General features: G+C 37.7%; 2 protein-coding genes and 1 pseudogene across 3 annotated transcripts; 1 reads left to right on the forward strand and 2 right to left on the reverse strand.

Moving 5' to 3' along the window:
* Positions 1–969: 969 nt before the first annotated feature.
* On the reverse strand, positions 970–9018 carry LOC144633920 (syntaxin-8-like). Of its 2 annotated transcripts, none has more exons than XM_078492850.1 (9): positions 8962–9018; positions 8333–8432; positions 7389–7483; positions 6800–6853; positions 6177–6233; positions 4841–4968; positions 4587–4679; positions 3172–3273; positions 970–2527 (listed from the first exon to the last, which is right to left on the reverse strand). In XM_078492850.1, the coding sequence occupies exons 1-9, from the start codon at positions 8979–8981 to the stop codon at positions 2460–2462; spliced, it is 717 nt and encodes a 238-aa protein (XP_078348976.1). In that variant the 5' UTR covers positions 8982–9018; the 3' UTR covers positions 970–2459. The 2 variants fall into 2 exon arrangements, with proteins under 2 accessions (XP_078348976.1, XP_078348975.1); XM_078492849.1 differs by having other exon boundaries at positions 6168–6233.
* Positions 9019–11809: 2791 nt separating this feature from the next.
* On the forward strand, positions 11810–12954 carry LOC144633530 (uncharacterized). Its single transcript, XM_078492379.1, has one exon. It carries the CDS (start codon positions 11881–11883, stop codon positions 12952–12954), a length of 1074 nt encoding a protein of 357 aa, XP_078348505.1. The 5' UTR covers positions 11810–11880.
* A 7416-nt stretch (positions 12955–20370) lies between these two features.
* LOC144633890 (uncharacterized) lies at positions 20371–22083 on the reverse strand (annotated as a pseudogene).
* Between the last annotated feature and the right edge of the window lie 4277 nt (positions 22084–26360).

Raw genomic sequence — 26360 nt, forward strand, 5'->3', positions numbered from 1 at the left:
AATTTTTTACGTACGTTTACGTGCGTGAAAAAATTTAAAGTCAATGTATGGACAACTTGCGTACACGTTCACGCGAGTCGTTCATAGACCTTATGCAAAAATGGTTGTCATTCATTACTGTTGTTTGGTCAAGTTTCTTTTAACGCTGATGGTGGCACTTAAAAATATATTTTATTTTTTCTGCTATTCTGAGAAGTTTCAGTGTTTTGAGTTATATGGCTGCAGTTATGACTCCTTAAAATTTAAGAGATTTGTATGGAAAAAGTCATCCTGGCGTCCTAGCCTCGTTTTCATGTTTTTGGCAATATAAATGCCCCTGTAACTTCCCATTAGATGAAAGTATAGCCTTTAAACTTCATACACTGACACATGATAATTGACAAATGATTTTTTTGGGAGCCGAAAATTAACAGCCGCCATATTTGCATTGGGTCTATACATTGTCTCTAATTTTTTCAAGCACGTAAACGCGCGTAAAAAATAAAGCATCACTCGGGAAATCCACCTTTATACGCGCGCGCGTTATTCATGCGCGCGTTTTTAGTATGTACACAAAAATCCCTGAATAGTTTTGTATATACACGCTTAATTTATGGACACGTTTCCGGGGAGTATAAAAGAGCGCGCACATAATTTTGTACGCACGCGCGAAATTTTTGCGAGTTTGTTCGCGGTATACAAAAGCGGGCACATAATTCATGCGCACATTTCTCGGGGGTATACCAATCTCGTTCCCATAAAAGTGCACGTAGTTCTTACGCTCAAGGATTTCGGTGAGCACACGCGCATACAAATGTCAGCTAGAGTGTTCGTGGACTTTGTACAAAGGCGCGTCCATTGCTTTATAGCAAACAGTCTCGTCACCATAGCCCGCTATGCGGGAAGAAATAACACATTGTACACTCTTGAGGTGTAAAGTGATCATCACCGATTACAGTTATAAGGTGACAAGTACATTTGTAGTCAAACCTTTATAAACTCTCTTTATTGACTAATATAAAATTATTATTGTCTTTTATGTGTTGCTTGTTGTTATAACATAATTCATACTACGTTGTTGTACAATATGTTTACAAAATCTCTAATTAATTACAATATACATCGTTGACTTCACCTTAGCGGGCAATCAGATGCCCAGAAAATTAAATTCTTAGTGTATTCTCATGCACCATTTAGCCACAAATTAAAATTTCGGCTACATTTTCCACTGGCGCTTGGGACAAGAGTTGCGTTTTTTGCGCATATTGTTGTTTACAATGTATCGAAATGTACATGTTTCCCAGCGCTTGCTGAGGATACATTAGTCGCAGGAGTAACAATATTCATAGTATGATTTTTTTTTTTTCAATGTTAGTTTTACACAAATAGAAAATGTGTTTACATTCACATCGCCTGTTGCAAACCCCTGAATGAGTTTGAAAGAATATGAAAGCTAGTGTCTTTAGTTAGTTTACACTTCTCCAAAACTCACGTAAATGTGTTTATGAGAGGCTGTGTTGAAAAAAAAAAATGGTAGGTCTCTATTTCTATTATAAAAACAAGACCAAGTAGGTTTTGCTCACATTTTAAAACAGTTTTATTGTTAAATCGGTAATTTTGAAAATGGCATTAATTGATGTGTTTAAACCAACACCAACCTTTATTAAGAGTGTGTAACGGAAAGGTATTGTGAATAAGCTTATAGGACATTCCTTTGCTAATATAAAACCTTTAAAGAAAATGTTTTCCTTTCTTTTTGTATGTTAATAATTGTTTGTGAAACAATAAAATTAACTTTTGAGCCTACATTTTATTTTATCAATATTCCTTTAAAGTGATCAAATTGTTTTTACTTATTTTTCAAATAAATATCCATAATTCTTATAATCCTAAAGTATGTAAATTCCAAAAATTCATCACCTGTTAGAGTTAGTTTTCAATTAGGTGAACTTGAATAAGAAAAATATGCAAGGAAAACAAAATAATGGAGACAGTACTTTCTCGTTCTTGCCCCACACTTTCAACCAACCCCACACCAACTTATGCTCCCCCAATCTCTCCATCTACTAATAATAGTCTACGAGCCCGAATTTTTTATGAGTGAATAGTCAACGAGGCGCAGAAAAGTTGACTATCACTCATAGAAAGGGCAAGTAGTCTAATTATTACTTTAGTAGATACTCTAAAGGATTGCAGTCCAAAACCTACAATAATTACTTTACATATTTTGAGGCCAAACACCAAGAACAATCAATTTTTCCCTTTTAACAGCAAAGGCACACATGATTAACAAAAAATAGTCGGAGAAACAATTAGATTAGCAGATGCAGATTTCCAATAGACCGCAGCTGAGTGTCTACTAATAATTGATGATACATCAGAAAAGTTAACAGTGGATGGGGCAGGGGAATTTAGTGATGCATAGTTCTTCTATATTATGTTCATTCAGAGAGCAAGTCAATGAGGATGATGTGAATTAGTTAAGGCTTTGGAACAACAGCAACAACAATTATGACAATAATCAATAAGACAATAACCACCAACATTCCTGTAAGGAAAAAAAATTAAACAACAGGCATCATCAGTCAACAAGTTAACAAAACTTCAACCAATTACTACTTTATACTAATGTGTTACTCTAAACGTTCTCCCTTTCCTGTCGCTTCCCTTTTACAACTTTTAATTTTCTAAAAAATATCTCCTTCCCTCTCTCATTAATTCTAATCCACCACAGAGATGATAACTCATGCTGAGCATTTCTCAACAGAGAATTAATTACAGAAAATTACAGAATTAAAAGATGAAAATAAAGAGATGAGAGCAGAAAGAGGAGGTAATCTCCATCTTGCAGGGTAGAAACTGTTTAGAGCTTATCAATAACATTAACATAACAATAAACTTGGGCCCTGATAACACCTCTAGTAATAATATCAAAAAATATAAAGACAAGAAAGTGTTGATGCGCGATCAGGTATCAAACATTAAACAGATCTAGTTTAAACATGAGATACATGTAAGCCAAGGTGTTTTACGCGCAAAATTTACAGTGATTAAAAATCTGTCAAGTGTTTGGTATAAACATTCTCAAACAAATTATTTTTGTACGTGAAATAAAGGACTAAAAAACACAAAGTGGGGCATGATTTGTTTGTTTTTGCTATAGGAATAATTATTAATGAGTTTAATACTCACCACAAGTTGAGGATTTTGCTGTCACTCTTTTTACATGCGTGGTTTCTTTGATAAGACGCTGGTGGGTGTGATCCATACGAGTGTCTATGTCATCAAGTATTTCTGCATGACACCAACAAAGCCAATTTTTAATGCAGTTCACTACTAACTAGTAATGAATACTTCAGGGCTTGCAGATGAGTGCCATACCATAAACTTCTGAAAGTTATGGCCCTCGTTACTTAACAATTAGACTACGAGCCCGAGTTTTCTATGAGCAAATAGTCAACGAGGCGCAGCCGAGTTGACTATCGCTCATAGAAAACGAGGGCGAGTAGTCTAATTGTTTTAGTAGAAATTCTAAAGGATTGCAGTCCAAAACCTACAAAATTGTGCACTTTGAAGACAAAAATCAAGAAAAATTATCGCTTAAAGAGCTACACGAGCGCGCGACTGTTTTCTATCGGCGAATAGAAATCAGTGGGAGAACCAATCAGATTCGCGGATTTCCAATAGAACACAACTGAGTTTCTACTAATATGGATTTAGTATCAGTATTTTAAGAAGGTTGCAACTTTCAGGGGGTGGGGGATGGGTTGCTACTTTAAGATAGCTAAAACATGTATCATATTTTGGCCAATCAAAGGTAACAAAATAAGAGTGTTTTCAAAATATTGGAGAGCTGAAAGAATAAAACTTGTCGAAAAGAGTTTATACTTCATCAAAACAAGATAACATATTACTTATGGGGAAAAAATGTCATTGAATTTAACAAATATCAGATCATTTTGGTGCAGCTTGTTGTTGGGGGGGCAGGGATGGCGCAGTAGTGAGAGCGCTCGCCTCCCACCAATGTGGCCCGGGTTCGATTTCGGCCTGGTACCATATGTGGGTTGAGTTTGTTGTTGGTTCTCGTCCTTGTTCCGAGGGTTTTTCTCCGGGTTCTCCGGTTTTCCTCCCTCCACAAAAACCAACACTTCTAAATTCCAATTCGATCGGGAATCCGAGGCCACAGGTTTGTCAGTCGAAGACTGTTACGTGCAACCCTCGTAAAACAAAGTTGATTGACTTGATACTTAACTGTTTTTCACAACAAGCCAAGTTGCATCTCACAAGTCAAGTTGCAACTTTCATAGGATTGCTACTTCAGGAAGCCACTACTTTCGAAAAATTACGGTATTGTAGCTTTGGCTACTGAATCTCAAATACCTTGCCTCATAATGATTGCAATTTATGAAATTATCTGAGAAAAACACTGTCTAGTAAAAGCAAGTTTGTATAAAACTAACCCACAAGCAAGGGTTTACACAAAGACTTTTGAATTTAAACCTCGGACATCATGACACGTTCACATGTACAGTGTACACAGGATCACCCAAAACACCTAGCCTTTCAGTGAGTGTTTAGTCAAGCAGAGGTTTCAAAACTGTACTGACCATTGTGTGTGTCAACCTCATCTGATATGGCTTGTCCCATCATTTTCTGTCTTTGAATAATTCCTGAGAGCGCTTCTAATCCTTGATCTTGTTCTATCAGTGGCAGGAAAAAGTAAATAAACATAGGCATGTGTTAGACTGGCATGTGTCATGCATTCACTACAATTTTACTGCCATTGTAGTTATATTTTTCCACAAATATATTAATCTGTAACAAAAGACATTAAACAGCAGCACTAAGGGTCATGAAATACCTGCAATAATTTGATGTTGCTGTCTTCTCATGTCGTCAATCGACACATTGCTATCAGGAAAGGCCTCTGGCTCATCAAATGGATTGGTACTTGCAGGTCCCCTTGGATTTGTTGCCAGTAACGAACTCCTAACATGGCATTAAAAACAACAAATTTGTTTTCAGAGCTACTGTTAAAGCTCTACAAAACCCCCTCACTTTTAAGGACGTTTGCATAACAATCTTAGACTAACTGTAATATTGAGATTTTTCTTAAACTTTCACAACGAAAAAAACGTCCCAAACAAAAGTAGGGGTCAATGACCATTAAAGAAAGCAATCTGTAACCGACTTAACACAGCGGCTACCCACCCTATATGCATTTAGAAAGCCCCCTCAGCATGTGCACTCAATGCATTACATGGCTTGACGTTGCAACATGCACATAAACAATAAGCACATAAACGCACATAATGCACATACACATAAATGCACATAAACAATAAGCGCGAACGTCCTTAAGGCCCCCTCTCTGATAAACCCCTGTCTGGAAGTTCAATTTTCTAATGCCTCCCTTCCTTATATGATAGTAAATCATAACAACTGACGAAGAAGGAAACACATTGACTTTACACTTTTTTAAGGTATTTATCAACTACATATACTAATAATATTGTTGTTGTTTTGTGAAAATGTTACTAAACAGTACTAAAAAAAATTCTACTTTATTTCTTTAAGCCCCATCCTCTCTAATAGACCTCCCATCCCACCACCCTAATTTTCCTAAAAGAAGCCCCCGGGGGGGCAGAGCAATTAACGGTGCATTTATTTACAAGCTTGCATTTCAAGTAGAAGGTATAGTGGCCTAAAAGTTAAAAGATCTGACTTGTGATTAGAAAGCTGTTGATTTGAATCCTGTCACACTGTATTCCTGGGGCAAATAGTATACACGTGTCACACAAAGTCTGAAGTTCACAGGCCTGTAACTAATGATTATTTTTTTTGCTGCTGACAATTAGGGCAACAATGAACAAACCTTTAAACAATAAACAAATAATAAAAATGGAACAAAATCTACAAATCACAATCTGTAGATATGATCTTTTAAACCCACTGAATTGAAATTCTGTTCCCTGAGAATTCTGGTAAGATGATTGACAACAGCAAAAGATGCAACCATTGATTGAGCAGAGTTTGCATGTTGTTGGAAGGTGCAGTAACTCTAACTTTCTTACTGCAATGCAAGAAGTGGTTATAAGCAAGTTGCTGGGGAAGCCTGTTAAAAAAAAAACTTACTTTTTTTCTCTCAGTATTTTAACATGCAAAAGATGAACAATTCATGTCCAAACCTCTCCCACCTTCCAAAATCACTCTGGCCAGCCTCTTGTTGGAATGCTGCATTCATCTGTTTTTCTCTAGACAGAAAACATGAAGAACTTCAATAAGGTAAAGGAAAGGCAAACAAACCCTATAAAGGTTTCTGAAAAATCTCTTTGAAATGAATTATTAACAATAAAATCCCAAGGATTTCCTCGTGAGAAATTATAGACCTCCTGGAGGTGAAAGTTACATTGCATAAGGGACTGCACAAAATGCAGGGTTTCTTGGTATCTTTTACCAGGGAACAGCCGAGCTCCCAAACTGTTCTCGCTAACACGTACGCCTACCATTTCTGTGGTCCATGGTATATGAGCTCATATACCATGGCCTGTAAACCAGTCAAAACTCAGGATTCAATTGCAATATACCATGGCTAGTTTTTGATAAATTTCAATTATATCATCTACCTTTAGAAAGCAGATGAGGTACAGTGAGGTATCATTATTGACAAGGCACTTTCCTAGGGTGTATTATCTACAGGAGTTGCTAGAAAGGGGATAATATACAGAAGGGCATGGAACAGTGCTTCTTGAGTGTGCTTGGCTACTCCAGCAGAACCAATATGTTGCTGCACACTGTTAAAGTAAGTGTAATAACTTACCTAGTTAGCAGCTGATCTAGCATATTTTGTCTTCTGTCAATTTCTCTCTCTGTACTGTACATTGATCAAGGAATCATGCTAACAAAGAACATTAGAATAAGATTTTATAGCAGATAGAAATGAACACATTTGTAAAAACTTGAAGCCAGGTAGAATGAATCAACTTTCAAACAACCAGGCTCAGCTGATTCAGGACAAAATAACATTGATGTCAACTCGCCCAGTTATATCCAGACCGGCCTCCGATCTCTCGGCCTCCCAGACAAGTTGTCTATTAAATCTCCTGAACACCAAAGAAAGTGTTTACGAAATGTATTTTCACAAGTGTATTGGTCAATTTTATGGTAATTCTTGGATATTTGAAGCATTTTTTATGGTTAAATTGGTGGAGCTTTTTATTGTCTGCCAGAAATTTTTATTTTTTGAGTCAAGGCAAGGTACCTTCCCATAAAATTGGCAATCTCCCGAGTCTGATTTTTTTTTAGGGTTGCACCTCTGGTTTTGATTCGTGTGACTCCTGGATTACAGTATGTTAGGGGTTCAGAGAGTGAATGTTCATGGACCATTGCTGGCATTTTGTAAAGGATACACATGATATGAAGATGAAGCTCGTAAGAGGGACTGCTTCAAGTTGTTAAGATCTTTAGAAAAGGTCTTTAACATTATCCTAACATCAGACTGGACCTGAGAAATACAGCATAGTACAAAGAATTATTTAAATAAATAAATAAATAAATAAATAAATAAACTACCTTTATTTATACATGGCTAGATTCAAAGCAAGAAGTTTGTGGGGCCGTGCATTCCTGATTGAATTGGAATTTGGAAATGTTGGTTTTTGTGGAGGGAGGAAAACCGGAGAAACCAGAGAGAAACCCTAGGGGCGTGGACAATAATCGACAAAAAACTCGACCCACATATGACGCTGGGTCCAGAATTCAAACCCAGGCCACATTGGTGAGAGGCAAGTGCTCTACACCTTCTGTCCAACCCTGGGGTTGAACCATTTTTTAGCCATTACTTAATGGCAAAAATTTGGAACAGTGAATGTATATTCAGAAATATCTTCTTCAAGTCAATTTAATAGCTAAACTTTCATTAATTTGAGATTTTATTAAAGAAAATTTTCTTTTTTCGACACCTGGGGTGCTCAAACATGCTATTAATGTAGACACTTTTGCAGAGATGCCAACCTAAAAAAATCGAGGTCCGGGAGACCACCAATTTTGCGTCAAGACACCTCTTCTCAAACTCGAAAACTGCGTAAAAAATTAAGCTTCACCGAGTCATCCACAAAAATATGTCAAATATTTTCAAGTTTTCTCCCAGAATCGGCCAAAATAAGTGTGAAAACACGCATTTTATAGAAATTTCCTTCGCATTTGGGAGATTTGACGACCCGTAGGGGAGACTGGGAGATTCAGCCTGTATTCGGGAGACTCCCGGATAATCCGGGAGAGTTGGCATAGATGCTTTTGGTCACCCCTGCAGTGTACATGTTGATTGCATTTGACCATACTGTAGAGGGATTACCTTGTTATAATTTCCTCCATTTCTTCGTATTTGGTTTCTCTCATTAATTTTCTCCATAATATCCTGTCCATACTTCTCAACAGTTTTAAATTCACTCAACCTGTTACAAGAAGAAATATGAAATAAATTTGACATAAATTTCATGTCACTTCACTATAATAAAATCCTTAATTTCCAATAATGAGGAACTATCTATAGGATCTAAATAAAATTATATTTAAAATCATCAAAATAGTTTCGCAATGGTCATGTGATCTTATTCTTAACTGAAATGTCAATTGTACAAACATGGACACACGAATTCCGAAAGGGAATAAGCTAGTATACATATATAGCACCCAGGGGCCCTTCATAGGAACACTTACAGCATAGATCGTTTTCCACTGAGTTTGTGAATCTCAAAACACTAGTTTCTAGACGAGCGCAAAACAAAAATAGCAAAAATCGACAGATTGAGTCAGATGATTGTTCCGTAATTAAAACAACCAACTATGGTCTCAATATCCGAAATCATAAAAGCTTTACCAAAAAAAATGAGCATTATCAAACAGGTTGCATAAACAGGGACAATCAGTCAGTATTTCTAGAACACACTCGTTGGAAAAGATATAAAATCCTTCGAACCTTACCAAGTATCTCCGAGCGCCATCTTGGATTTGACGTCTTGTTGGTTTTTCGTTCCCAGTCCTTCTATGTTCCGCGAACAAGTTTATAGGGCTGCAATGCGTCCAAATGACAGAGACTCCTATATCGCATCGCAATTGACACTGGAGTAAGTTCAAAGCTGAAAAAGAGAATGTCCTAATGTATTTCCAAAGCCTACTTTAATCTTTCGACTCACCCAAACGGAAATTTTAGTTCCCTAAAGGACTCGGTTGAATCAATCAACTCTTGTAGTAAGACGTCATCACCTTAATGTTATTTCAAACTTATCTTTCATCCAATTTCATCCAATGATTCAACGAAATTGGAAAATGTATACAGCTTTTTCAAGTTACGTTGTCAGATCAAAGATTAGGACAAGAAAGAAAGGTAGTATGGCTCGAAGAGAGCTGCTGCACGTGCCGAACACTAATGAGATATAAAGACATATCAAACGCGAATTTGCAAGTTTCTTTCTCCTCAAACATGTGGAAACAAGGTACATTTAGCCACGTTAAATTTAAGATTTTTCAACACTCAAACCCATGCGACAGTAACAATGAAGCTATAGAAAAATGGCCACCTGTGGGGTGGGGGGGGGGAACCATACTTAAAGTGTAAAATACAAACTTGTACATTTCCTATAGGCTGAAATGCAAAATTCCAGCACGAGAAAAAAATACTTTTGCTTATTTTTTCTTGATTTCAGTGAATACCCAGACCACCATTCGGTCTTGTTGAGTAAGCTTTAAGCTTTGAATAGCTGTATATGCTGTAGTTAAAATTCAATTTCGGATCTAGGATAGGGACCCAGGAGGACCTGGGACCCTCCTTATTTGTAAAAAAAAAGCATTTTTTAGTGACTCCCTTCGCTAAAATTTTGGGAGTGCACACATACAAAAGCCCCAAAGTCTGGATCCGCCACTGAAATTTATCTTTGGTTAAAGTTTTCCGAACCAGTCTGATTCTTTTATCGTTGTTTCAGATTATGATAACGACTATTGAAGAGGAGACACTGAAGATGAATAAAATGGACAAAAACAAGCTGAGATTAAGGTCTTCCAAAGCAGGTGTCTTAAACGAATAACCCTTATTATGCTAAGCACGGATTTTTCCTGGATTTGGAGGAATGGCCATTCAACCACTTGTGACATCACCAATTTACACTTCAGCAGATTCTTGTAATGGGCAACTAATACAAGTTGGATATATCTTTCCACAGGACTGTCAATTTTGAATATTAACTGCATTCTGGCAGAGAGTAATCTAAAAAAACGTGATCAGTTTTTGGTGTAAAATTGGTGGTAAAACAGGCCAATATACCCGTACTTGATCATGGTCTCCTTTCCAGGCTTTTCCATTGATAAAGATCAAAACTTTTCAGGCCAGTAGAAGGCGTGCACAGAGTAAAAGATGGAGAGAACAAGAAAGCAGAGAAAAACGAAAAGAAACGGAGCAAGGAAAAAGTTGGATCGGTTCAGCAAAAAAGTCCAAATGTTGGCTTATGCGCATGCGCCAAAGTAAAACATTGTACATTTTTACATGAAAACTTGATCAAAATCTTACTGCAGTGCGAGAAAGTGTATTTCTAGCAAAGTTTAGAAAAAAACGATTTACCGGTTTAAAAAACGTGTTTTTGAAGCAATTTCAGCATATGAAGAGTTAAGATACGCTGATAGGAAAGTGTTACAAACAAAGAAGTCTGGCAGGGGGATAGCCTTAGCGAGGAAGTCCGAAGGTGGAGATAGAAGTTAAATTATTAAATTAACACCAGAAAGATCTCTTAATATACCACCACTAAGGACAGAACACCACTCTTAAACAGATATGACCTTGTATACCCGTTCACCATCCCCTCCTGTCAAGCAAGTTACCTCAGTAAAACCAAGCGTACACTCCGCGAATGCACACTTGAACACGCTCGCAATAAAGGTAGCACTGTATTTAATCATTTGAATAGTTGAGCCAATTTTCAACATTTTTTAGCGGTCTGAAATTTTCAATGCTATCTTAACACGTACTTTTTTAAACTCCTGCAATATTCAAGGCAACGTGTAAGCTTTTTGGCTCAAAGGGGAGCTCTGCCGATGACACAAAGTGTCTTGACTTTTCCAGCATTTTTTTTTAAGATTTGGTGATTTATTCTGCTTTCGCTGTAAGTTTTCATTCCACGAGAAGCGACGTTTGAGTCAAGTCTGACAGTGGCGTGATTTTCCTGAACCAACAACAATTCTTTGCCGTGCATAGCAACCAATGAGATTGCTTCATTTTGTATAGACAACAGATTACGTCAAATGGTTTTTTCGTGTTTGCCAAAAGTGGGCAAAGGCCAGCCTTGAGTGTATGTTAAAAGATTTGGAAATAAAAAAAGCTTTTTCTTTAGAAGTTTGTTTCTTTATTATATAAAAAAATCGATTCCATGTTGCCGTGCGTCTGTTCAGTAATAGATCACAGAAGATGTCGAAATGTGGTAAGAACATCAGTGACACACTCGGCTATCGCCTCGCGTGCCTTTTTTTGTTCTAACCGCTCTTTGTTAAATGTGACGCGCATCCTACAACTGCTTGGATCAGCAATGTCAATATCGTTATGTGTGGTCATGCTCTCTTGCGAAACATCTTTGTCGATGTTTGTCCCGTTTCTGAAAGAAGAGGTATGCAAAACCAAAGAAAAAAAACTGACGTTGAAGTCATGATTGATATCAATGAAATGACCTGGAGAGTGGCACTGTCTAGCCTCTCACGCAGTCGTTAAATATTAGGGGCGATCGTGTTTTCACTCCTCCTCATGATCGCACCAAGGTAACACGACTGCGTGGAAGGCTAGGGACTGTCTGGATGTCTGTGTCTTATGCAAATTTAGTTCACAACGCCTGTTGAACGTTTTATACAAAACGTCGTACCATCATGAGTAGAGAGATAACAACGAAAGACATCTTGATGTTGCTTCCATTAATCGGTTTGAGTTTAGCTGATCCCATCACAGACATCCTAACATTGATGGAATTTTACAGTTCAGGCCACGAGAATTGGTTTGCAGTAGGGCTGATCTTTTTAATTTTACCTTGCTTCGCGTTTTCTGTTCATTTCTGTCGGTACAGTAATGAAAGTAATTTCACGAGACGCACTTTGCGTCATTCTGCGTGTCTTTGCGGATTTCATCCGTTCTCAGTTGCTGTACAGAGACTGGAAGCTTTCATTGTCTGCAGCCGGAAGTATTTCTGGCATGGCGAAAGGATCGTAGAGGACTCCCACGAATTCGTAGTCCTGGAGTCCTCCAAAAGGTCTGCGTTGGTTGAAGCCATCTTTGAGTCGGCTCCACAATTTGTAATCCAGCTCTATGTCGTCAGTGTTCAACAGGAACCGGTGAGCATCATTCAAAGGATTTCTTTACCAGTTTCATTTGGAAGTTTGGTTTGGTCTTTTCACGCTGCGGATGAGTACGAAATAATGGGTCTGCCCGTCAAACACAAGATTTCGAACTTTCTAACACATTTCCTTTTGCTGAGCGCTCGACTGTTTGCTATCACATACTTTGTCGTGGCCTACAAGTGGTTTATCATATGCTTCTTTATCAATCATTTTATTATCTTACGGATTATGCACTGCTGTTGGCCATACGGCACTGCGGATGGGGATAGTGACAACTCTACTTGCGAAAAGGTGTTTAAATGGTATTTAATTTTTGGTATATCCTGGATAGGATACGAGACTTTTGAAATAGAAGGCAATGGAACAGAAACCGCCATGAAACACCTGAAAATAATCAAGGTGTTTTCTTACATTTTACTAGCGCTGGAAAACTTTGCTATGATTTTGCTGTACTATAACTTCTATATATATTCAGTGCACCCCTGGTACTCACTACAACTTACAGAGAGTGTATGTTCATGTACCTTTATTGGCGTTGTTATTAGATTTTTTGTGGCTCACAAACTGTTTAAATTTTATCGTGCTGTCCAACCCGAACAAGGAGCTTAAAAACTAAGCGGTAAGCATACCTACATAAGAGATACTGCATCCCTTTTCTAAAACTTTCAATTTGAGTTACCCCTTATAGCAAACCACCCGTTAGGAGTACCGATTTTCTATTTTCCCCTATAGACTTACTGTATGAAATATTAACCCTCGGACGTACAAGCAAACTCACACCTAGGCCTTTCTCGATTATGCTAGCATTTTTTTCGGCATTTTTTGGGAAAACAAGCATTTTTTTTTCGTTTTTTCTTGAAAAAGAATTGCTAGCATTTTCTGTCATTTTTCATGACTGTGATCCAGATTTCAGAACTCAGAAGGATAAATAATCCTAAAGTTTCACAATTTTGATTACTTAATTTGATTGTTTTCTGTCTGTTTCGTCTGTTTGTGCGTTGTGTTACTTGTTTACTTGTGTTGTGTTACTTGTGTGTTTTTTTTTTTATTTTTTTAAAAAATATTTTTTTTAATTTTTTTTATTTTTTTTTATTATTTTTTTATTTTTTTTTATAAACAAACAATTATTAAGTATCACCTGTTGTTGACTGATATGAGCATAAAATGTAAGAGTTTGTACGTTTTGTTTGAAATAAAACAAAGCATTCTTTGGAATTCAAGTGGCATTTTTTAAAGAAATCAGGCATTATTTTAGCATTTTTTTGGCTTTATGCGAGAATTTCTAGTAGCATTAAATGCCAGTTTTACTAGCATAATCGAGAAAGGCCTACTCACACCCCCACCATCGTACAAGGGGGGGGGGGTGGATGGAACCCCTCCCCGGAGTTTTCGTTATATAAAGGCGTAGCGAGATTATTTTACACTGATAAGAAAGCCCTTAGCTTACTCTACAAGATGACATAATTTTAATTGGCTGTGACGTCATATGACGTCACGTGACGTCATTTGAGCCGCCATCTTGGATCCGCCATCTTGGATTTCAACATTTTCTTAGAAACTCACAAAATAACGGAAATTGATGCAAAATCTAGCCAGAATGCTTATGGAATGTAAAAATAAACAAATCTTGCACTTCTGTTTTAAAAACTGGAAAAAATAAAGAAAAATGTTAAAAATGACGATTTTTGGCAAGACCTGCCTGTATTTATGACGTTGCCATGGCAACGTCAAAAATCATGGACACATGGTTGACATATCAAAATTTCCGTAAAGGATGAATGAACAGCTACTGAAAGTTTCAGCATTGTAGATTAAATCCTCTTTTCAAAATTTGGAAAAAAACCTTATGGGGGGTGGCATCCACCCCCCCCCCCCCCCCTTGTACGTCCGAGGGTTAAAATAAAGTTTCCTATTTTTTATATTAAAAACTTCTCAAAACTGTTAAAGCTGTTTCAGTAGCGCTTAAACAAAAGAAGTCATAACTGTTATAGTGTTTTGTAGATATATTTAGAAAGCTTAAAGTTTTACGATTACATTTCATTCCTCCCTTTAAAAAGACTTAGGCTCCTGCTACACAGGCTACTATAACTGAAGAGTACCTTAAGGATGTTAACGCGGTGATTCAAGTCATACACAGGAATTGCAAAAGTTGCTTGTGGCTTGCTTGATTCTGAGCCTGGCTATGACCTTTATGTGGGTGAACACTAGTTTGGTTTACACGAGGCACAACACATGCAGCTTGTCTCGTCTGCTGAGACAAATTAAATATAGCATAGCGTGCTAGCATCGTTAAATTTGTCTTTGTCATATTTATTAGGATAGTTCATTCAGCTCAGGTAGTGCATGGACTGAGTACCAGGAAAATGTACCTATCGACTTGTTTTTTGTGTGTGTGTGGGGGGGGGGGGAGAGCAGTATTTTGATCAATAATTATCATTGATTGTTAACACGTACGAATAAGTGACCCCATTGTAAAATATTATGCAATTGTGATATATCAATAAGTGTATAAATGATACATGATATGCATCTAGGAGTAATATCATTGCTTTTTATTGTTAGGCTGCATTCATTATGTATCCTACAGGGGGGGGCAGAGGATTTTAGGGGGGTTCTCAAATTTTTAGAGCAAAAAAAGGGGGGATATGAAAATTGTTTAATATTTCCTGGGGGGATGCTTATTTTTTGTAAGATTCTGTCTAGCTTTTGTAATAGTTTTAAAAAGTGAAAAAAGAAATGATAAGTACAGCAGCTTCTTTCAAGGATTTTAGGCAGCAAGGGTACCTCTATTACCGTATTTATTCGATTAAGCGCCTAACCTCGAATAAGCGCCCACCTGGAATAAGCGCCCACCCTGAAGGCAGAAAAAGTTAATAAGCGCCCAGCCTCGAATAAGCGCCCACCTCCTCCCCCTAAAAAAGGATAGGTGGTACATGTATGTACCCAATGAGATTGAAATTGACAAAGTACTATAACTAACTTAAAAAGAGTTTCCCTTGTTTTCTTAGTATTTTACAGGAACGTTCAACGAACACTTATAATTCTGCTTTGGTACATCTTCAAATTTTGTTGTTATTTGTTGTTTCATTGCAAAATAAACTTACTATTTACTGAAAAATAGTGAAAATTTAATAAGCGCCCAGCCTCGAATAAGCGCCCACCTCGAATGAAGCAATGAACGCCCACTCTCAAGGTCCAAAAATTTCAGGGCGCTTAATGGAATAAATACGGTATTCTGAGAGACTATAGTACCTATTTTGAAGTTTTTTAAGTAGTGTGCCTGGCCTGTAGATGTAATGTTTCGATACAGTATAGAAAGTAAAACATCTAAAATGGAACCATTTAATGCAACCTCAGAAAAATGATAAGATAAGGAGAATAATGGCACATGTCGCACTTGAGAGGAGTGATGCTGAAAACGAGGGTGAAAAGGATGGCAACAGCGGAGATGAATCCGTGTATAAGTGTGATAGTAATATAGTAATAGTAATAGTATATCTTTATTGCGCCTTACTCTCCAAAGGGAGGTATTGGTCTGTTTACAACAAAGGTTTTAACATTTACTAATACATTTAAGAAATAACAAAAATTTGATTCTTATACAATTCATAATGTCAATATATGTAAAAATTAAGTAAATTATAATGTTCATTGTGCTTGTAAGTTAAGAAGCTCTTTCCTTTTTTGAAACATTGAATTATGTATATATTTACCTACTACTTTTGATGTATGTTCATTGTCAGCTCTAAGTAGGTACTTAATCCTCTTGTTCTCACTTAAATATATGTACCTAATTACATCAACCTTAGAGATGTGAGAACATAATTCATGTCTTATGGTTGTAAATCCCTGGCAACACATCAAAAAATGCTTTTCGTCTTCTACGCAATTCTGTTTACATACCAAGCATGTTCTTTGCTCTACTGGGATTGATGCTCCTTTATTTTCATATTTTCCAGTCTGTATTCGTAATGTATGACATCCTAATCTAAGCTTTGTCAGGCTTATTCTGTGCGCTGGGTTTTTAACTGTTGTTAGGTAATTCTCAAATTCATAGCTCTTTTTAACTTCCAGGAGCTTGTGTGTAAATTTTTCTCTTGAAGTTGACGATGAACTAATATTCTGGGTGCCAAGCCAGTTTTGTGAATACTATTTCTGAGGGTTTTCCTCATGGTTAATCGACCGTTCTTGATGTGTTGCCGGGTTATCGGTTCTGTTTCTTGATGCATTTCTTCGTTAGTTGCAACATCAAAAAATGTTGTAGATGTTGTTGCATATTGAAATGCCTCACTTAACAAAACGTTATTACAACAATACTTCAGTCTTTGCCAATAGCTGAAGATTGAGGTTTTTATGTCAATGATTAAAGGATAACGCCCAAGTTCTGCCCTGCAAGCAATGTTTTCTGTATACCATGGGACGTTTAACGTTTGTTTACAGAACTTGATGTGGACTTGTTCAATTGTGCTTTTATCGAAGTGCGTTTTATATGACAGTAGTTCTGGTCCCCAAATTTCGCACGCATAAAGTAACACGGGCTTAACAAGGGCATTGAAAAGTTTGTTCTTAATCGCAATAGCTGCTGAATCCGTGTTAGAAAAGGATCGTTTAATTATCGAGAGGACCTTAGTGGCTTTTTTGCTGAGAATTTCCCTTGCATATAAGTGTAACGACCGGATGAGGTCATTTCTATACCTAAATATGTTTGTTTGTCGACAATTTGCAAAGATTCATTGTCGTATTTAAAATTTATATTATTTTTGTTTTGTCCGTTACCGCTGAATATGATTATGTTCGACTTTTTGGTATTAACTTTGAGCTTCCATTGCTGAGCGTGTCTATGAATTACATTAAGCGATTGTTGCAACCCTTCGGGAGAAGGACTGATTATTAACAAATCATCTGCATACATTAAGCAGTTTATATATTAGTTCGATTTCCTAACATCACACCTGGAGATTTGCTCTGTTTAAGATATTGCGGTAGATCATTCATAAATAAAGAAAATAAAACTGGACTTAGACCATCACCTTGCCTTATCCCTTTGTTACATGAAAATAGTTCAGTAAGTGCGTTTTGGTTAATTTTAACGCAACTCCTAATAGACGAATACATGGATTTAATAACATTCAAGAATTTCCCTTGTATTCCGTATGTTTGTAACGTATGTATCATTCCAGATTGCCATACACTATCGAAAGCTTTTTCGTAGTCAATAAAACCAACGTAAAGCTTCTTGTGTTGTTTGGTGTATTTATGGAGTAATTGCTGGAAAATAAATAAACTATCAGTAGTTCTGGAGTTTGGTCTAAATCCAAACTGTTCAGGATTTAGAACATCATGTTGTTCGATGAATTTATTCAATCTGTTTTGCAAAATTGATGAGAACAGTTTTCCTAAGCAGCTAGTTAAAGTGATTCCTCTGTAATTTGCTGGAGAGTGATGATGATGATGAGGTTGTTGCTTTTGTCAACGAGAGTGACAGTTAAATCCAGGTTCCTGTCAATACTTCTGGTAGTACTCGTACACGAGCTGGCAGGCTATCTATACCTAATTCGCGCTACTTACTGGCTGGTATAGGCATTACATAAACAGTCCAAGCTAGCTCTCTCAATGTTCTTATTAAACATGTACATATCTTGAAATTTCAAACATATGTAGTGTACTATTATACAGATATTTATTTTGATATTTCTTGAGAGGGAGGGGGGGGGGGTATTCTTTTTTCGGCTGATTGCTTGGGGGGATTATGAAAATTTCTATGGACCTTGGGGGGGGATATAAAAAAATGAGCCGCTGAAAAAAAAATCCTCTGCCCCCCCCTGTAGCATACATAATGAATGCAGCCTTATCGCCAGCTGTGAGTATAGTCTGTTTTGTGAATATTTTTATCTGAAACAAATTAAAGATGGATCACAGGGGACCCAAACGCTGTATTAGTTATTCATAATCTTAAAATAAAAACGTTTTTATTTACCTGCGTTCCTGTTTTTTTTTTTTTTTTTACCGGTTTGGGGACGATTTGAATCAGAGCGAAGGGTATAGAAATCAGCGTGTTTTGGTCTAGAATAGGGTATTATTTGCCGGAAAACTGATCAGTAGTGTGAGGTATTAAGTCCAGAAAAGGAATAGAAACTTGGAAGAGAAAGAAGCCTTCTTAAACGTAAGTAAAAACATCGCGGCAACGTTGTTGACAGATAGTTTGCCATAAAAAAAAAAAAACACAAATAGCGATACAGTTCTGAAAATGGCCAGTCTGGGTTAGGATAGGGATTTTCGGTGTTTAGTCTAGTAAAGGGTTGCAAAATCTGCTGAACATGGTCTAGTATAGGGTAAGGGTTTCAGAGTCCCAGCGGCACACCCCCACCCAAAAATATTTAGAGTACCCCCCCGGGGGTTTACGTTGCGAGTATTAAACGGTAATCGATCTGTCGCAATGTCAATACGACGCGCCTCAAGTTGCAATTTTTATTAACTCAAGTTACTAACTGTAGAAGACCTAAATGTAATAACTGACCTTAAATGTAATAAACTCCTAAATGTAATAACATTCGGCCTTAAATGTAATAAACTCCAAAGTGTGACAACATTTAACCCTATTCAGACCGAGCTTTTTTGACCTTCTCAGACCGGGGGGTTCGCCCCCCCCTCCCAAGATAACTTCCAGAATATTTCACCAATCACAATGAAACTTACACAGTTACGTATATAAAAAGGAGACAGATGTATAAAGACAGACTTGCTGTGTGTGGTCTCACAAGATAGCCAAATCGTGTTAAAGGTATTTTAACCATGATACGATAACAGCTATTTCAAATGCACCTTATGTGTCCTGGTGACATTGTCATCACGGCATCCGGTACCACCGTGATAGTTTTGTCTGGAATTGTCACGATTTGGACTGATAAATCGCTGGCGTCTTAATTTAGAAACAAAAATTCACGCTATTACCAACCTATCGAAACTGGCTTGTTAGATAAGTAATTTAAAGGCTGAAATAAGGATTCACGCTTGCAGGGATTGTGTCTAGTTTCACGTGATTATCAGTTTAACTAAAGGACGAGTTGGTTTTCAATGATGACGTTTGTGTAACGTTGTTTCATTTCAGTTTAATCCTATCCAGACCGGGGGGGGGCTTTTGAGGCACGCGGGCGGTGACTTTGAACTCTTATAACTTTTTTAAGATTCAAGCAAATGCTGCCAAACGTTTTGAGTTTTCCTAAAATTTATCTGGCAATAATTTGGTAGGGTTGGATGATGTATCAGGAACTTGAAATCGCCATGGCAACGGCATTTTGACAGGCATGTTTTCCCAAATTTGTAATTTTGCGTGTTTCTGTCAATAACAATTAACTTTAATGAGTATTTTACATTTTTACGGGTTTAAAGCACATTTCTATTGATTTTGAGTACTTTGCAGTAATTTTGGGTGGTTTTCCGGCATTTTGGAAAAATTTTGAAATCCAAGATGGCGGATCCAAGATGGCGGCTGTTTTGACACGTGATGTAGTTGTCACGTGATGTGACGTCACCATCCCACGTGACGTATACCAAATGAAAGATTTTCGGACATACAATACATAAGTTTCAATAAGTTTCATTGTAATTGCTTAAATATTCTGGAAGTTACCTAGGGGGGGGGGGGGTTGGTGGGGGGGGGGGGCTGCCGAACCCCCCGGTCTGAGAAGGTCCAAAGAGCTCCGTCTGAATAGGGTTAAATGTTGTCACACTTTGGAGTTTATTACATTTAAGGCCAAATGTTATTACATTTAGGAGTTTATTACATTTAAGGTCAGTTATTACATTTAGGTCTTCAACAACACCATTAACTAATTAACTCTCCTCGCAGGAAGTTTCGCGTTTCAATTTAACGGTCACGAGAAGAGAAGAGAGACAAGGGCTGCCTCCTCCACAGGCTTTTCCAAGGCCGCGCGGGTTTTGGAGAGAGGCAGGGATTTTGAGCGAGCGCGAAGCGCGAGTAGGGAGATTACTCGCCATTACCAGACACCAAACTTACAATAAAAATTGTGGAAATTGCGAGTATTATGATAATGCTTTTTAAATACTGCTTGTGTGAACCAGTCAAAATCTGTATATTGAATGAAGACTGGGTAGACGTCATACTCATTAACATATTGGAAGAATAAACCTTTATAACTTAAAAACGCAACATTGAGATGAAGAAATATTTAACCATTCAACTCTCTATTAAACTCATGTACAATCAATTTTGAAAGTATTGTTTCGGGGGTTAGGTGCACTTTAAGCAATAGTATTCGTAGTTCCTTGCTACCAGAGCACATGCTTTCGGGAAACAGCAAATGCGGGTCAGGGCATTGCATAAGTGACTTGCAAATTGTATAGCAGAAACGAGCAGAACTATCCATTGCGCAAAAGATTCGTTTCTCAGCCATGGAAGTCGAAATTCGCCAGTATAACTCCGCAGATGGATTATTCAGAATTGCTGGCGAAACTCTGGGGATGACATGATACCGGTCCGATCCTTGTTCCGGGAGGAACCTGGCTCTCTTAGGCCAACCAATGATTTCTACAGCAGGAATAAGATCTAAGCGTAAGCTTGTGTAGGCACGTGGTCATTGCTGTAAGATCAGCGTTCTCAGAGTGTCTGTCAAAAAGGGAATGAAACTGTAAGTGCAGTTTCTCTGCGATCAGAAAACCGTCGCTGTCCAAGAAGTCTTTCCACATTTCCATCTCCTCGCCATGCATTCGTATTCTCAGATAACCAGGAGGGTCACTTTCTGACTCGTAAGCATAACAAGCTTTTGACAATTCGGTCAAAACGCACATATAGTCAATTTCGTCTGGCTCGCCAACTTTGGTATTTTCCATAGTACTGCCAGCTTGCATAAGAACACATTTAAACCTCGGCTCTGCCTGGATCATGCTTTCTAATGCAGCTTCGATGTAACGACAGATGTCTTGCTCGATTTTCCCTACTTCCGAAGTTGGCTTTACCAGACCTAAACCCTCTGTTTCGTTCAGTTTGATGAGACAAGAACTGAAATCAACCACCTCCGTCAAATCGCCGCTCTTGTAGCCGCGTTTTTTTACGTAGCGTTTTGCCGAGAGGCCTGCGTTGTCCTGGACAGCGGCACAAGCACCAAACGAGAGAAGAACTTCTGCGACTTTCCAATGACCTTGGTAGGCAGCATAGTGCAACGGAGTCGCCCCATACTGGTCCACAACATTCACGTTCGCTCTTCCTTCCTTTATCAAATGACTACAAATCTGTGTGTTGCCGAGCTCGGCAGCTATATGGAGGGGAGTAATTCCACTTTTGTCGGGAAGGTCAGCGCTTGCACCGCCCGATATCAAAAACAAAACAGTATCGCGAATGTTATCTTCTCCCTGAGTTCTAATTGACGCGGCTACTGCGTGGTACAGCGGAGTCTGACTGTCTACGTCCTGTTTATTTGGGTCTGCTCCACTATTTATGAGGATTCGTAGACAGTCCACCCTGTGCTTACTGGCAGCATAATGAAGCGCTGTCCTTCCCCATTTGTTAGGGAGGTCGACTTGAGCCCTTGACCAAATCAAAAGCGCTACAATCCCTCCGTGCCCATTCTCCGAGGCGTAGTGAAGTGCAGAGCGGCCACGCCTGGTCTGGACGTCTGGTTTTGCACCAGAGGATATCAGTCTCTCTACATCTGCTATAAAGCCCATGGCGGCTGCCTGCTGAAGTGGGGTCTTACCATTACTCTCATAGCTGCCCATCGAGTCAGAAGGTTATAGTGTCTTAGTGCGGCCCCCGTTTTGATCCGGGCTTGTGAGCTAAATCATCGAAGTCTGTATCAGGGTTGCCAGGCTGAACTGATCAGCCTAGTAACTGTAGCATTTGGGAAAGAGTGAAAAGAAGGAATTAACTCTGAGATAGCTTCGGGTTCTTTTGACCTAAAAGTCTTTAGTGTTTGAAGCGGTTGCTTAAAAGGGTTTAAACTTTTTATTAATTCTGGTTATTTAAACAAGTTTGGGTACTAAGTCTACTTCCGCATTTCGCTTCCATGTAATGCGCGCTCTCATTGGTTGTTTAATTATCATGTAAGGGGTTATGAAAACAAATCAGATGTAAACATGGTAATGACGTAACTGTGACGTACATTTCGTTATGTCCGCTTTTATAAGAGAAATGCTATTTGCTTAAGAAGCTTGATAAAAAACACTCTAAAATGTTTGGGGGAATTTTAAAATTCTTATCTGCAAACCTTTGTCCGCGGCTTTTGAATTCTCCCAAACCTTTTCACGTGTTTGTATCAGGTTGTGCGAACGCACAGCCATCTTCTATCTATTTCTTACATATCTACTCCCATGCATACAACGCAGGTTAATGAATCAGCGAAAGTAATTCATTCTCTCTCTAGCCTGACAACTGTTTTGTGTTTTTTCGGGATAGGGGTAGCTTGGTCCTATCCAACACGGTACCCCCTACCGGCCTCCCCACTCATCCGGCTTGGTAGAACTCTAAAAGTTGCCTTCATTGAAATCTAAGCTATTGTAAGCTCAAGTTTCTCATTCGTAATTGGTCTTGATCTTCCATAATCGAAACTTTCTTCGTTTATTTTTGGTTTATTACTTCTTTGGCGTTTTTCTACCATAGAAAACTATTACTTTGAGGTTTTCTTCAATTTGAGCTAATCTGTTCATCAGAAAAATGGCTCAAAATACCGTGACATAAATATGAAAGATGAACGTTTCTGAAAAACTGCCTTTTTCCTGTTAGCGAACTAGGAACTTTAATTATTTCGTCTACATTTTTCTTTTAGAGAAAACCGGCAAATTGCGGCATTAATAGCTACCAGTTAACTAACCTCGGTGGTGCAGTAAAATTGATTCAAAAACCGTTCGAGGCAAGATTCAAGAATAAGGAGATTGTTTGCCACGCTTTATACACATGACTGAAAGCATGTAGTCTGAAATAGTTTTGACCGGACTGTGGCTGATTGCTTGAGAAAACTGTAGATAAGAATTATTTTATTAAAAGAATCTTCTCACTCACCTCAAAGATCCAGGGAAGGGGATCTTCGTGTTCATCGTTTTTGCATGGGATTCAACTTTTCGTTTTGAATAAACATTTTTATTGCGGTCGTCTGCGTATATAGCGCGTATCAGTTTGTAGAGTTGAAGAACTTGGATTATGTCCAGAAAACAATTTCCGTCACAGTTCAGAATACAGAAGTCATGTGACACCACAGGGTACCCATCGCCTGAACTCAACTTAACTCAACTTTTTGTTTTTCTTTTTAAAATACAGTTTTCAAAAGTGCTTGCCTACTGGTTGCAAAACTAATTGTTTTTTGTTGAATTAAGTTAAAACGTTTCTGTGCATAACTAAAAAAGCAATGTAAATACATTGCATCGTAGTTTCGATCCTGATTCACATGACGTTGATAAGAGTGTAAGCATCCCCGAATACATTGTAAACCGATCTGACTTGATCATTGTATTGCACTGAACACGCCGGCCGTTTTACTTGTTTTCTATCAGGAGCCATTATGGATCCTCTTTTCCCCATGATATTCCCAAATGTGTAAGCATTTGATACTTACATTTTTAATAAAAAAAACTCTTATTATCCGACAAATGTCCTAGCAAAAAATAATTTCATAACACATTCAAGTAAAACAATTTTCCTCTCGCCCCACTCCTACCGCGCGATCTACTGCACAATCCAAGGGATCAACTTAAAATTTCTATACATCAAATTTATGATTGGACGATATCGACATATAGTTTTCTAGAATAGTTTATTAATATCGCAAAGTCCTGTACAATTCTTTCTATCTTAACCAAATCCACCTCGCCACTGAAAAAACAGGGTATAATAGACGAAGTTATTTATTCATTATTAAGGGTTCAGCTAGTTGTAAGTTGCGCATCGTCTATTATTCTACCCCAAGAGAAAATAAGAGAATCCTTTATTTTCTCTGGCGTACTTCAAAAAAAAAAAAACTTTAACGGATAGTTATCCTTTTACCCCATTCACACCAAAGCTAAAACAAAGCTGTTTAGTTAAACATGGTTTACAGGTTTATAATTGTTTTCTTCATTTGCCGACTTAAAATTTGATTTCAATGAAAGGACAAGTAAGAGTTTCTTCGAACCCTATGTAAAATTCAGTCTTTCAGTTTTCTGTTGCTAATATCCATTGTGATAAACCTGGTTTGACTAGACATTTTCTGGTGGTGTGGATAGGGTATTCAGTTTAAACTCGTTATGCCATGCGAGGTAACGATAATGCTATCTTTCTGATCTTTCGACAACAAACAGCCTTAGCACAATCACGCGTAACAGTTTAAGCTTCAATAAATTGAAAGGCAAGTATCACCTGATAGATGAAATCATCATCTTTTTTAGGGCGCTAGACACACCCGTGGTACTTCAAAAACTTTCTCTTTGTTCTACACTCACCCCTTACGTCAATATTATACATCAATGAACAGGATATCTTAACAAACTTCATTTGTGACGCAATTATATTTTTTGTTTTGTTTTAACATCCCGAAAAGGCAATATCGATATGACAAACACTACATGACAAGTCACAGACCTTATAGCTTGAGAACTCTGATCTTCGCTGGTTTGATCTCAAAGTCTCACAGTTTTGTTCAAATAGGAACTTTGTGCGTTGTCCATTGTCTCCTGTTCCGCTTATTTGATCAATACTTGTTTTTGTCCGTCTCTCATATATATAATGAACCCTGATGTACTTAGAGATTTCCAATTCCTTATCTTTTCTTAGTGAAAATTTGAGGCAGCTTTTTTCTTTTGATTAAAAAAAATAAAGAAAACTTCTGCGAACAGCAGGTTATTACATAAAGTAAACAGTCGTAATAAAACAGCTCGTAAAAATAGGCACCTCGATTAATTGGAAGCCTGGCAGTGTTCCTGTGCTGAATTCATGTAAACTTTAATCGGGGTGCCTATTTTCTACAAGCTGTTTTATTACGGACACGGATATTGTTGTTTCCGTAAGACTTTCACTCGTGTTTCTAGAACTCGAAGAAACACGAAAAAAATATTTCTCATCACATTTAAGTGGAATCTTTCTTTGTTTCCATTTGGATATATTAAATAGCCACCCACACAAATGCACACCCCTTATTTTTTCTTTCAATTCAGTTCACCTCTTTCAAAAGTCAGAATGGCCAAGTGTTGGGTGATCTTTATTGACGTCATTGTCAACACCTTTGTATGCCATATTCGACTCATAAACAAACTGTTGTCATATCAAGAAGGAGCATTGTCTGTTGTCATGGAGCCCACATAAATGTCTGTAAATTTGACTTTTTTCTAGAGAAAGCATCTTGATCAATATTAAACATATTACAGTCATATTTACCATAGTAACTAAATGGTACAATCTCGATCTAACAATTATCGTGTTTTAGCGGGAAATCAAAGACCACCGACCGGCAAAGGGTTACGGTAGATCAGCATTTTTCCGCTTTATGGTGCCTAATTTCTTTAATTAGGAGTGTTTGACAATCAAAATGGCCCATTAAAATAATTTATAACAATGACATCTCCACCACATAAGGTACAGGTACAAAGTCAAAATTGAAACCCGAAGACGCAGTTTTAATATTAAGACTGATTTTCTCAATCCTTTCCCATTTTAACCAATTTTGACTTGCTTATTGCTTCCTTGTGATTCTTTTATCTTTTTTTAACGTTTTTCCGGATTTATTTAATAAACCAAATTCGGCTTAACCAGGTGGGTCTTTTTGGACGCACGCCATCGGGGAAATAAATAAACAAATAAACTGTATGGTAGCTAGGCGATATTGGGGGAATCACCATTCCGTAAATACAACAAAGATTCAAAGACTGCCGACCTGTTTTTCCCTTCCATCAGAGAAAAGTAACTTTCAAATTTTAACAATATTAATACCATACTGCCGATTAAGTCTTATTTCTCATTCTCGTCGGTGTTTTTTGCTCACAAAAGTACCCTGCCAGAACGAAATATCGTACCGGAAGCAGATCGAGGTGGGGTT

This window comes from Oculina patagonica, chromosome 12, assembly GCF_052425735.1.
Source record: "Oculina patagonica isolate OP01 chromosome 12, crgOcupat, whole genome shotgun sequence".
Lineage (NCBI taxonomy): Eukaryota > Metazoa > Cnidaria > Anthozoa > Scleractinia > Oculinidae > Oculina > Oculina patagonica.